This window comes from Colletotrichum destructivum, chromosome 3 (genome assembly GCF_034447905.1).
Source record: "Colletotrichum destructivum chromosome 3, complete sequence".
Classification (NCBI taxonomy): domain Eukaryota; kingdom Fungi; phylum Ascomycota; class Sordariomycetes; order Glomerellales; family Glomerellaceae; genus Colletotrichum; species Colletotrichum destructivum.
Window position 1 is genome coordinate 1,570,492 of NC_085898.1, and position 12,409 is coordinate 1,582,900.

At 55.8% G+C, this 12,409-nt stretch overlaps 6 protein-coding genes across 6 annotated transcripts; 3 read left to right on the plus strand and 3 right to left on the minus strand.

The window, feature by feature from the left end:
• On the minus strand, positions 1 to 1,254 carry CDEST_04568 (Putative large ribosomal subunit protein eL38; the record flags this gene model as incomplete). The annotated part of the gene is made up of 4 exons (XM_062920727.1): positions 1 to 529; positions 660 to 788; positions 938 to 971; positions 1,057 to 1,254. The coding sequence occupies 4 exons, from the start codon at positions 1,252 to 1,254 to the stop codon at positions 477 to 479; spliced, it is 414 nt and encodes a 137-aa protein (XP_062776778.1). The 3' UTR covers positions 1 to 476.
• A 38-nt stretch (positions 1,255 to 1,292) lies between these two features.
• CDEST_04569 (uncharacterized protein) lies at positions 1,293 to 4,016 on the plus strand. The gene is made up of 4 exons (XM_062920728.1): positions 1,293 to 1,768; positions 1,822 to 2,019; positions 2,068 to 2,832; positions 2,894 to 4,016. Exons 1-3 carry the CDS (start codon positions 1,733 to 1,735, stop codon positions 2,149 to 2,151), a joined length of 318 nt encoding a protein of 105 aa, XP_062776779.1. The 5' UTR covers positions 1,293 to 1,732; the 3' UTR covers positions 2,152 to 2,832; positions 2,894 to 4,016.
• CDEST_04570 (Putative peptidase M48, CAAX prenyl protease 1) lies at positions 2,286 to 4,046 on the minus strand (the record flags this gene model as incomplete). The annotated part of the gene is made up of 2 exons (XM_062920729.1): positions 2,286 to 2,826; positions 2,889 to 4,046. The coding sequence occupies 2 exons, from the start codon at positions 4,044 to 4,046 to the stop codon at positions 2,407 to 2,409; spliced, it is 1,578 nt and encodes a 525-aa protein (XP_062776780.1). The 3' UTR covers positions 2,286 to 2,406.
• Positions 4,047 to 4,220: 174 nt separating this feature from the next.
• Positions 4,221 to 5,012, plus strand: CDEST_04571 (Putative large ribosomal subunit protein bL34). Its single transcript, XM_062920730.1, has 2 exons — positions 4,221 to 4,400; positions 4,463 to 5,012. Exons 1-2 carry the CDS (start codon positions 4,306 to 4,308, stop codon positions 4,770 to 4,772), a joined length of 405 nt encoding a protein of 134 aa, XP_062776781.1. The 5' UTR covers positions 4,221 to 4,305; the 3' UTR covers positions 4,773 to 5,012.
• Positions 5,013 to 5,266: 254 nt separating this feature from the next.
• CDEST_04572 (uncharacterized protein) lies at positions 5,267 to 7,423 on the plus strand. Its single transcript, XM_062920731.1, has 2 exons — positions 5,267 to 6,605; positions 6,673 to 7,423. The coding sequence occupies exons 1-2, from the start codon at positions 5,956 to 5,958 to the stop codon at positions 7,226 to 7,228; spliced, it is 1,206 nt and encodes a 401-aa protein (XP_062776782.1). The 5' UTR covers positions 5,267 to 5,955; the 3' UTR covers positions 7,229 to 7,423.
• Position 7,424: 1 nt separating this feature from the next.
• CDEST_04573 (Putative glycoside hydrolase, family 3, glycoside hydrolase family 3 domain, immunoglobulin) lies at positions 7,425 to 10,983 on the minus strand. Its single transcript, XM_062920732.1, has 5 exons — positions 10,214 to 10,983; positions 9,911 to 10,156; positions 9,677 to 9,858; positions 9,534 to 9,622; positions 7,425 to 9,482 (listed from the first exon to the last, which is right to left on the minus strand). The coding sequence occupies exons 1-5, from the start codon at positions 10,516 to 10,518 to the stop codon at positions 7,617 to 7,619; spliced, it is 2,688 nt and encodes an 895-aa protein (XP_062776783.1). The 5' UTR covers positions 10,519 to 10,983; the 3' UTR covers positions 7,425 to 7,616.
• Between the last annotated feature and the right edge of the window lie 1,426 nt (positions 10,984 to 12,409).

Here is a 12,409-nt window from a genome sequence, read left to right on the forward strand (position 1 = left end):
GGGTCTGCTGTCGAAGCATTTAGCCCAGATGGGCTAGAGGATGTCGAGACTGACTGGCGAATCTGGAGCATGGTCGACAGGAGGGGGCCTCTTACAGCATGACAGGAAAAGTACGTAGGAGGATACCAATGCGACATTTGCTGCGTCTGCGACTTGTCTTTTAAATTGTGTTCAATGGTTTCTTCATTGGCGAAATGTCTGACTACCTAGGTGAGGGTAGGTAGACAAGTCCATCTCAATCCGCAGTTTGGCTAGGTAATCCCTCGACGCCATACGTGTCTCGTGAACAGATCTTCCATCACTCTCTTCCGAGAGGACAGACACAACCCGTCACTTCATTTTCCCCGAGGACCGGCCGGCCCAATAGCTCCCACAAAACCATTCCATTGACCTCGTGAAGACGGGCCTACTGATGACCTCCTATTCCTCCATCGAAGCGATTTTGACAAGTTTTCGATTTCCAGGTCGGGAAGTGCTTATGCGGACTTGCCCTTGGGGTTCTTCTTGGCGACGTCCTTGATCTGGAGCTCTGATGAGTTTGGGGCGTGGTTAGTATCGTTGGCTGCGATGGGGTGGAGCACTGCTTTCTCTCTCTCGATCACTCCCCAAGCATTTGCGATGGGGGGCCAAAGGGGCGGTTTGACGAGGGGTCGACGTACGAGGGGGAAGGGACTGCTTGAGCTTCTCGGCCTTGTCGGAGTCCTTGAGGACGAGGGTGTACAGGTGGCGCTGGCAGCGGACCTTGAACTTGATCTGGGCGTTCTTGTTGCTGCGCTTGATGCGAGCGGCTACAACGAGAAACGTTAGAAAAGGCTGCTCCTTCCGAAATTCCAATCCTCTAGAGGCTCAGATACGTTTCAATCCTGGGTTTCTGCAACCGGGATCGAATCGTGTCGAGTTTTCTGTTGGTGGTGGGGGTTTAGGGATTTTTGCATACAGGAAGCGTCCTTTCTCCGGGCAATCTCAATGAACTACCATCAACGAACCCAACTGTTAGCCAACTCTGTCTCTTCAAATTACGACGAACAGCACTTCTCCACTGGAAGCAAAACATACCTGCTTGATATCACCGATTTCGCGAGGCATCTTGGCGGTATTTGAGGGGGATTTGGCGACGGCGGGAGGGGAGTCTTGTCTGGTCGGATGGAGTGATTGTCTTTGCGTGGTTTTGGATTTGGAGGGCAAAAATGATTTTGTGGGATGGACCCCTGGCGAGAGAGAGCGCTCGCTCGCCCGCAAAGATGCACGGACCATGACTTGCCGCAGTTCTGGACTCGGGTTGCATATGTCGAGTCGACCTTATCTTATCGGGGCCTTGGACTCAATGGGTAGGCACCGAAGCCGATATGGGAGTACGTACTGGGGGCGCCGTCCATGGTTCCCCACGACTCCTGCCACAGGCTGTAACAAGCTGCAGGATACCTTGCAGGCCCCGAGTGGCAGCGAGACGTCACTGTGGCACGCGTCAGCTCTTATGCGAGAGAGGAGTGGCGCGCATGGAATAGTAAATGACCACCCTCGAATGTACCTGGGCGCTTGGGTGGGTTGACGACGCTTTCAACCCAAAAAACACGGGTTGCGAACACGGTTGCCATCAACACTTCAACGTGTGTCTTCGGCCCAGTTCAAACCGTATATAGCTAGTAGCAAGAGGAATCCGAGGACTGTTTCTAGTCGTCACGTCACAAAAGGCAAACAACCGCACCACTACAGCCACGGCTCACTCGACAAAATGCCCACGCCACTAGACAATGCCATGAAATCCAGGGTCAGCTTTCCTCGCTCCGTCCTTGGTTGATGGATTGCTAACGGCCTAAACAGAGTGCAGTTCTTGGTGCGTATAGTAACCCGACTATTGCTCGTGAGTCCGGCGCTCATTGCGTCGCAGCATTCGGCGGACTGGTGACGGCCGTAGCTGTCTGGGCCATATACGGCGGAGACATGTTCCCTGCTGGCCCGGACCCGACAGGCGCCCCAGAAGATTGGACCAGAGAGGAGATGAGGAGATGGTTGGCCGCGGTATGTGGTTTTCCGGTCCAAATGGGTGTTTGCTCACACGTTTTACAGAGAAATTTGTTCCCTCACGAAAATGACACACGAGAGGAGCTTCTGGCACGAGTCTTGGCCAATATGAGAGCTCCGAGGCGGTAGGAATGTTTCACTGGCGGTTCAATAGAAGGGAACTTGATGATTGGAACGCGGCGGAACTAGTATTGATATTCAATCCTTCAAAGATGTATCACTTCTGGCCCTGGTTCGTGAGGATGCCTACCACCACCTGACTTTATACAGGTGGAAAAGTATCGTACAAAAAAACAAAACAAAAAAAGCTTTAAGAAACTCAAGAGCATTTGCCTCTCCCGGTTGTTATCGGTGCATATGCTTCTTCATGATTCATCTAGCCTCTTACAGCTCATCCCTTCCCGAGGCCTTTCCGACCGTCGGCTCATCCGTTGTGACCTTGCTGGTAGACTTCCAATTAAGGGCGTTGAGGCGCTCGGACAGATGAGGGTGAGAGAAGTGGTAGGTCGCGTACATCCAGTCGGCATCCATGGAGCTGAGGTTCTGGATCTGGAGCTTGAGGAGCGACCGAGCCAGCTCAGCAGAGTAGCCGAGCTTCTGGGCGAAGGCGTCAGCCTGGAACTCGTACTTGCGGCTCAGGACGTTCATGAGCAGCTTCACAACAGTGTCCATGGGCGAAAGTGCGTCAGAGAAGAGGATGAAGCCGATGATGATCGGATGTTCCGTAAGAAAACCAAAGTCGGCGTACAGCGACTGGTTGCTGATGAAGACGGAGAAAAGAGCGAAGATGTAGAGGAAATGGGCCTGCATGTGTTAGCCGGATGATGACACGTAAGTGACCACAAAGAAGGGGGGGGGGGGGATACCTGAGAGATACCGAAGAGACGGGTGGTGTGGCCGAGGCTCCAGTGACCGAGCTCATGGGCGAGGACGGCGACAACCTCCTGTGTCTCGCTCTTCTCAATGAGGGTGTCATAGATGACAATGTGCTTCTTCCAAGGGAGACCAAAGAAGTAGGCATTGCTGTGGGCGCTACGCTTGCTTCCGTCGATAACATAGAGTTCGTGAAGGGGAAAGTTCAAGCTCTTGGCGAGGCTCTCGACGCCATTCTTCAACTCGCCCTCTTCCAAGGGCGACAGCTTGTTGAACAGCGGCAGGATGGCGACCGGGTAGATGGTGATCATGAAGACTTGGAGGCCAGCGGCGAACGCCCAAAGGTAGAAGAAGAACTGGTTACCCGTCTTCTTGACAATGGAGAGGAAACCGGCGAGGATTGGGGGCGCAAGGACGAAGGCGAGGAGCTGGGACTTGATCATGTCGGTGATGAAGAGCTTGGGCGTCTGCTTGTTGAAGCCGAACTTCTCCTCGAGCACAAAGGTCTGGTAGATGGAGCCGGGTAGCGAGAGGACCTGTTGGATCATAATGAAGGCGAGGACAAAGACTATGGACTGGGATATCTCGCCGGTGAAGCGCGCCGGCGCAAAGTTCAGCAGCAGATTACCGGACCAGGACCATAGCTTGGGGAGGACGTCGAACTGGATGAAGGCGATGTTCTGGATCTGACCCCAGAGACCGTTGATGAAGCCGAACTCAGCTTTGGCGCGACCGTAGGCCTGAGACTTGTCGAAAACCTCCTGCGAGACTTCCTGTTCGAGGACTTTGGGCGGCTTGGTGTTCTTGAGGACCTGGTACTGGCGGAGGGAGAGCAGACTCTCAAAAACGAACTGGCCGACAGAGAAGCCGAGAATGAGGCGCTTCCATGGGAAGAGAGGTCGGTCCAAGAACCGCGCGAGACGTTGAAGGAAATCCATATTGGCCTCACTTTGCTTCTTCTTCGGATTCCGGAGGGGGTTGCAAAGGAGGGACAGGAATGGAAGGATGTTTGATTGAGGAAACAGGGCCAGGCTCCGGACCTTGTCGCTCGCAAGCTGACATTCAGACCCAGCAGCAACAACGTAGCTCAGGCAAGCTGTCCACAGTGAACCGACGACCAAGTGGGGCCACCCGCGCTGCAATCGGGGCATTGCGGCAGCCGGCAGCGCCGACGATTGGCTGTAGTGCACCCAGCTTGCCCCAACTTTAATTGGCTGAAACACTCGCCTCATGCAATGTCTCCCGTAGAGAAACGCCCCGTCCGAGGTAGAACCCCCTTTTGTGCATGAGCGGCGGGAACTCCCGTCAGACTGCAAGAAAGTCTGCCGCAAAATCTCAAGCTTGATGATCGGGAACAGCGAGTGAGAGCTCCACGCAGCCCATGACAACAACCATACGACTGCCGCGAAGATGATGCGCCAACCCATTACAAGTCTGGCGAGGGCTTTTCTCTCTCGTCCAACCATCCAGCCCGCCCGCGTCGTGGTCCAGGCGCTGTCGCAAAGGTGAAGCTCGATCAGAAGGTCACCGAACCCATCATATCAGCTAGCTGACAATTGGCCATCAGGACGTTCTCCTCTCTCCTCTCACTGCGTCCCTCAATCACCCCACTCACTTCCGCCTTCCGTCGCCCGAATGCTACGCCCTTCACGCCCTCGACGGTCGATGCCGCCGACATTGTTCCAACGAGCGCCATCACGGAGCACCCTGCCCTGGGCGCCATGCAGATCCGCTGCGGTCCCCGTAACACGATGAACCGGAACACCCGTTTGATTCAAAAAAGGAGACATGGCTTCCTTTCGCGCATGAACAGCAAGGACGGCCGCAAGATTATTGCACGAAGACGGGCGAAGGGACGCAAGAAGTTGGGTGTTTGAGTGGATGATGTTCGGGGAGGGTAGCGACAACGAACAAGACTCATGGAGGATAGCGAGGACGAAACAATGAGCGGTTCGCCTTGTTCCAGGATTGGGCTTTGAGCAAGCCGGAGGCGGTGAACGTTCTTCGGTTTGAATGACTGGGTCGGGTATAGTCAGAAGACTCCAGCATCAGGACCTCCAGAGAGACATTGTTCAACATGTATCAATATGAAGTCAAATGTACAACATCTCAATCGCAAGCTGCTTCGAGACCCATGCCGACAGCTATACTCGGCGAAACAGAGTGGGGGACGTTGGGAGATAAGGAACTCGTTTGCAACACGCTGCGGAGGCTCGACTTAGGCGTAGCGCCCTTGGATTCGGGGGTGAGAGGTATTGGATGTGCCACAAGGCCTCCTTGTTGATGGCCGGTGTATGCGTTGTACTGGCGAGATTACAAGTAACTCACGAGGCTCCTCAAGCGAATTATATGCCTTCCGGGATGTCTAGAGGAACCCTGGAATACTCACTCATCTTGTTCTTTTTCAATGAGCCAACTGCACGGCAAAGATGTGTCAAAAGGTGCACGGTAGTATGCCCTAGCGCTCAGGACCCCGGGTGCCTCGCTTTATATGCTATCAATTCTCTTGTTTTGTATATTAAATGGCCCTTTTTTCTTCCCAAATGCCCAGCTTTCATCACCACTGCCTACGCGTAGGCTATCAGATGAGAAGACGAATCATGCGCGTGCAGGGATCAGTAAGGAATCATCGTGTCCACCTCCCCCCTTTCTTACCTACCGCCGTCCCACGGGCTCCCAACCGAGGGACAACAAACATGTAAGTTCATCGGCGCATTGCAAGCCTCCGAAGCCTTGAAGCTTTACACAATCTCTGACGGCAACAGCCAGCTATGGGAGGTGGCGGCTAGCGTTAAAGTCACAGGATTGGCACGGTCAGGGGTCGGGATCCACGGCCAAACCCCATTTCGGCTTGTGAGGAGAGGGAGCTCAACGCGTTCCGCACGAGAAAAAGCAATTGGCCCAAAGCTAGACTGGCTACGCGTCGCCAACGTTAGAGTTGTGGCAGTGACGACATAATTCCCTCCCCTCTCCCGCGGACATTGAGGAGGGAGCCCTTAAATTACAGTATTACCCGTTTGCTGGCGTCTTTTGCTTTCTTCTTCGCCACTGTGTATCCCAATGCCTCCCAAGAAACGTTCCAATGCCAATGAGGCCGGCGAGGCCTCGGGCACGGCTAAGAAGACCAAAACCACGGCCTCCGGCGCCTCCGCTGCCGCCAACGAATCCCGATGGTCCACCAAAAGCAAGCGCTGGTCGGCCGTGTCGGCGTCTCGCAACGCAGATGATGACTACAAGAAGGCCATGGAAGACATTGAGTACGCCTACACGTACACCTGCAGGTGCCCTTTGGGAACCAAAGGCGGAGGACACCCGGATGACGAGGACGAGGACGAGGAAGACGATTATGACGACGAGGAAGACGACGACGATGAGGGCGACGAAGGCGAGAAGCAGCCCAAGGCCAAATGCGACGGCGGCAAGACCTGTCTCTGCATGAAGCCTGCGGCAGAGCACCCCGACGCGCCCTTTGTCATCACGAACGCCGGCTATCGCAAGCTCATGAACCAGCAGGTCCACTGCCAGGTCCGCGACCCGGACAACTTCGACATGTACACCTACAATGACCACTACGCCTACGGCATCCTGCAGGTCGTCCAGAACCTCGTCCTCGACTACGAGGAGGCCAAGGAGAACTGGAGGGAGCAGTGGGTCATCTGCGAGGCCATAGCGCCGTTCATTTGGTTCCTCTCCGGCGGCGACTTTGCCATGTAAGTCTTCTCCGTGTGTATGCTGTGAGCGTTGGCGTGGCTCTTTGGCTAACGTGTTACCGACCAGGGCCGATGATGGTGAGTTGTGCCGCCAGACCGCCCGTCTCATTGGCAACCTTTTTCTCGCCACGCTCGCGCGCCTCGAACGCGAGGGCGTCCTGGGCCCGGACTCAGAGGTCAAGGACCTCGGTATAGTCATGGCGGGCATGCTCAAGGTCGCCTCCGCCTTCCGCGGCTCCTCTCTTCTCGAGGGCGAGACGCGCATCAAGAAGTCCAAGAAGCGGCCATTCCCCTTTGTCGCGGAGGCGTTTGACAACTACGTCGCCGCCTACGCCAAGAAGCACGGCATCACACTGCGCGGCGTCCCCAAACTCAAGGACCTGTTGGAGGAGGTGGACGATGATGTCGAGCTGCCCACCGTGGAACAGCACGGCGAGGATCCCTGGGGCTGGGCGGCGGCGTTTTCCGAGTACAAGACGGGGAAGACGGTTGGCGGGGACGGCCTCGACATCACATCTTGGACGAGTGCAGAGCGGAAGAAGCACGCCTTCAACAAGAAGGATCCGCTGGGGAAGAAAGAGCTTGATGCCATCAAGAAAGGGTTTGTTGTGATGCTCGGGTAGAGCGCGTACTCCTCCTTATTCGAAGTGTATCTCAAGCATGCCTGCGAAGCTGGGCCACGCCGTTATTGAAGCGCAGGATATCGACTGGATGATTAGGCGACGTGTTTCGTCGAGAGTGTAGGTTGGATTGGATATCTACTGTTTTCTATTCGACTGTGTACTGATAACCTACAGCCCAGATACTCACTTTCTTTCCAGGAAACCGAGGGTTTCCTCATCTTGTATTCCTCAATCCACTGTTTATAGCACCCATTTGTTTGTTCCCCAAAGCAGTTGTTACTTACTTGGATATGCGCAGACGATCAGACCAATGGCTAACTCAGCGACCCAACTAGAGCCGACATTCATCCATGAAGAAGTGATCACTCCAATTATTACCATGCAGAAATCAAACGGGGCTCTCGAGACCTTCCTCACAGTCCCCGGAGTCCGTGTAACATGCCAAAAACAACTTGTCACTGGCCTCCCCAACCCAGATCTTGTACCTCCCCGTCGGGTTCGGCACGACCCAGTTCTGACTGACCACGTCCCAAACGCTCACGTCCCGCCTCGTCAGCTCCAGCGTCACCGTGGCACTCTCTCCAGGCGCTAGATTCTTCGTCTTCTCAAAGTCGCGCAGCTGGATCACGGGGGTTTCAGGGCCGCCGTCGGGGAACTGCACATACGCCTGTGCAGAAGCTTTACCCGAGTGCTCGGCGCCCGTGTTAGTCACCTTGACTGAGACGGTGAAGACCACGTCGAAGAGAGCCGGGTTTCCTCCCTGGGCGCCGCCGGCGGGTGGGCCGGGCTTCTGGGTCGTGCTGTAACCCGCCGGGTACGGGTAGGTCTTTGTCTTGGAGGCTGCAACGGCGTCCTTGGCCTCGGACTCGGTGCACCAGGAGTAAATGTACCTGAAGATCTTGTTGAAACCGGCCGGCGCTACGCCCTCGGTCCAGTCGGGAATAGGCGCGCTGTACTCGAGGATGCCTTGCTTGGCTGGGCGGGCTGGCGGCGAAGCGGTTAGGGGCGTTACGGGGCTGATGGTCGCCTCAGAGAAGGAGAAGTCGGTGTAGCTCAGTCCGTGGCCAAAGGCGAAGCGAGGCTTGATGTTGTTCTTGTGGAGGTACCTGTAGTCGATGTACAGCCCCTCAGAGAAGGTGTCTTGTGGCTGGCCAAGAGAGCCGCCGACCAACTGGGTGACGGACGCAGGCAGGTCGGATTCCTTCTTGGTCATGCTATACGGAAGGTGGCCAGAGGGGGATGCGTTACCAAAAACAATATTGGCGAGAGACTCGCCGGCCTCCTGGCCGGGCAGGTGAGCCACGAGCACTGATTTGACGCTGGGGAGGTCGATCCACTCGTCTACGAGGATCGGACCAACCGTGTGGATGACGACCACGACGTTTTGATATTTGGCGGCAGCGTCCTTGACGAGCTTGTTGCCGTTATGCCAGGCATTGAGGCCGGAGGAGCTGCGGTCTCCGTTGTTGCCTTCTACCGTGTACTGGTTCTCGCCAGAGTCAGAGGTGATGAAGACGAACGCCACATCATCCGCCGTGGGGGCCGGGACCGATGGGAAAGAGTCGCTGTTGTAGTACACGACGTTACCGGCCCTCTTCTTGAAGGCAGTAAGCGGGTCGTCCAAATATTCGTAGTCGACCGTTCCAGAGCCCCATCCAATTCCGAGCAGGCCCTTGTTGCAGGCTCTATCGGCACAGGCATTGGGCCCGTCCGGGTTTGTCTGGGCGTGGGTGCCGAAGATCTTGATGGGCGCCGAGGTCGTGATGGGCAGAAGGCTGCCATTGTTCTTGAGAAGGGTGATGGCCTCCTGCGCAACCTGTCTGGCGACGAGGTGGTGGTCGTCCTGGACCTTGACGAACTCATTGACCACGCCGCTCGGGGAGAAGGGCCATGCCCCAGGGTAAAAATCCCCCACTCTGTTACGGGTTCCCGTAGCCCAGTTGGTTGCTGGGAAGCCCTCATCTTGTCCCATCTGGTACCACGTTGCCAGAACTCTGGTGGCCATGTCGTTGATGCGGTCCACAGGGACAGATCCGTTCAGTACGGCTCTGGTGAGATCGTACATCCAGTAGCTGTAGCCAGTCAGTGGCACCTGCTGGTCGCCCGGAGCGTTGAAGTCGAGGCCAGCGAGGGCAGAGCCAACGCCAGACATGTGAGACAACCAGTCGCTCATGACAAACCCTTGGAAACCGAGTTCATCCTTCAGGATGCCGTTGATCAAGTAGCTGTTCTGGCTACAAGCCGAACCGTTGACCTTTGATCAAAACGTCAGTCAAAGGTTTTTGGATGAGACGGAGTTACATACCGCGTTGTAAGCCGTCATGACGGAACCTACGCCTTCACGCACACCGTCTGCGAACGGCCAGAGGTACAGTTCATGGAGCGTTCGGTCATCTGCTCGGTCAGTAGCCGAATCTCTGACTCTTTGATAAAGGGTAGGGGCCTCACCGATGTTGGCGCTGTAGCCCTGCTGCAGAGGGTTGTACATGCGAAACATCTCCTGCTCGTTGCCCACGAGGTGCTTGATCGTGGCGATGACGCCCTGCTCCTGGACGCCTTTGATGGTCAGCGCAGCAGCCTTACCCTGCAACACGGGGTCGGACCCGAAGCCCTCCCAGTTTCGACCGCCCCTTACATCCGGTTAGCATCGTGTCTGCAGTGCTTTGGAAATCATGGATTTACCTGGGCTTTCTACCGATGGGTCCCACGCTCGGTCCCAGGTAGACGTTGGCGCCTTTGCCCCGGAACTCCTTGCCCATAGCAGCAGCCCTGGCGTACATCAAGTCCTTGTCAAATGTGGCGCCCGTGGTGATGCCGGATGGAAACACGGTAACGTTGTCGGCCTGGCGGACGCCGGTTGCCGAGTCGGCAAGGCATAGCTGAGGGAAACCGACGCGGAGGGCGCTGCCGGAGTTTCCAACGCAACGGCTTGGTCAAGTTAGCACGTATTGGTGAAACGATCAAGCAGGACGTACCCTAAAGAACATTAGCGGATTGAAGCGCATAACACGACAGAGAATAGTCAGAATAGTCCTACCCATAAAAATGCCGGTCCCGGAAGTGATATTCGTCTTTTCAGCTAGTGTCATCCTATCGACAACTTCCTTGGCTCTCCTGTAACTGTCGGACCAGTCCGATGCCCAGCCACCGTAGGGCGCCGGGTAGTACGGGGCGGCCACAAATCCGGGAGGCACATCGGATCTGGCATTTATCGCCGCTCCATCGCAAAGGGAAGCTTGGCTGGCTAGAAGGGTTACGGCGAGAAATTTGAGCGAGAGTGTGCTTGCCATGGTATCGATGAGTCTCTGACACTTCTTAGAGCAGCATACGAGGCAGGACTGCGCCTGAGAAGACGTATTATGATGGCGCAATGTTTTTTGCAGACGAGCGAACAACAACTGACTTGCAGACGTGGCAAACCAGCACAAACTTATATACAGGACGCGGGGCTAGTCCATCGTCGATACCACCCTTCTCATTATCGCTTCGCAGCCGAAGCACTGGCTCGAGTCCAAGTGGCTTCATGTGTGAGAGGCAAGTGACGACAAGAGCTCTCTGCTTGGCAGATCCACGAGCTATAGTAGCTGCAAGGGTATGCTTAGAGACAGCTGGTAATACTGGTGTATCGGTAGCAACCGAACGAGTCCGGAAACTTGGGAGGGTGCAATATTGCAACATGTCAGGGTTGCGAGCTGATCCTTCTGGGTAGTTGGGCTGTCTCGTTCGGGCCTATGCCTGCCAAAGCTGGGTGGAGGGTCACAGCCAAAGGCGGGGGAATGTCAAGCCGTCCACGACAAGATCGACACCACGAGCACACTATGAATATATCTTATGCGGCGCCGAGTCGGGCCAGAGACCGAAACTGCTACGACTGCCTCATTTCAGGCGGGAGTTGGGATGTGAAAGCTTGGAACTGGGTGGTTAAGCGACGGCATTTGGGTGCCTCCCCGGAGAAAGTGACAGCCGGATGTGCTGGAGGGCTCAGAGCGTTGAGGAAATGCGTGGGTATCACAAGATTAAGCTGTGGAGGAGCTCCACGACCGAGGCCCAAAGGGTCGACAAGACGGGCGCGATAACCGTAAATGTCGACAGGTCCGATAGCAGGTGGGGGAGGGAGCCTGGAGGATCATGGGTGCGAAGAGTTCCCAAGTCCACTTGTCATGTGCGTGACTGGTGAATGGTGGGACCGCGTGACCAAGAGTTCATGACTAGGCTCGAAAGGAGTCCAAACTAAGAACTCCCATCCGGCTCGGCTCCGATGCGGGGAAGAGCTGCCAAATGGCATCAGGCGGGCGTTGCAGTGCGCGTGTGGTGGCCAACTTTCTTGATTGCGTGCATAAAGCATGCATGTGGATATGCCTTGATGGTGGAAGACTCGAAAGAGCTGCCCTTGTGATGCCCCAAGGGACGTCCTCAAGCTGACGAGGTCGGATCTCGAGCTCTCTCGAGATTAGGATGACCACGAGCGCAGTGCCCCAGGCGGCCGGAACTCCCAACTCGGGCCAGCAGCGGGGGTGCAAGACAGGGAACAGGGGGACAGTGCAGATCAGATTCCGGCTGTTGACTGCCACAGCTGCATGGAAAACCGGGAACTGGTTGCCGTAAGAACCGTGAGAACCGAAATACCAGGGGACACCAGAAGAAGTTGCGCGGGATGATGACGGCGGCGACAATCAGAGCAGCAGCAGGTCTTAAGCTGAGGGCGATGGGTGACGGACTGAGTTAGGGTGCGTGTAGCTGAGGGGGCAATGGTGATGGCGATGACTTCCTGCGTGAGTGGGGAGGGAGTGAGAAGTGAGTAATGAGCGCTTCATCGAGACTGAAAGAGGGTAAGCCGTGGACATGACTAATCTGCCTCAACTTTTGCTTTCGCACCTGCATGTCTTCTAGAATGTCTGACCCCCGCCCGTTACCCCAATGTGTTCGGTCATCGGAAGCCGTAGGGAAAGAAGAGACGATAGGCGGAGGGAGGGGGAGAGGGAGAAGAGCAGAAGAGAGGTGGAAAAGACGGCATGGACACGGGACTGCGGAGGAGGCAGCGGGCGGCACCTATGGCTGCAGAAACTACAGGATTAAGGAGAAGATGCAGCATGACATAACACACCGACTGCCTCTCTGGTTGCCTTGGCAAGGTACCTAGGTGAACTAGGTCGGATAAGGTAGGTAGCAAGAGCCTAATTG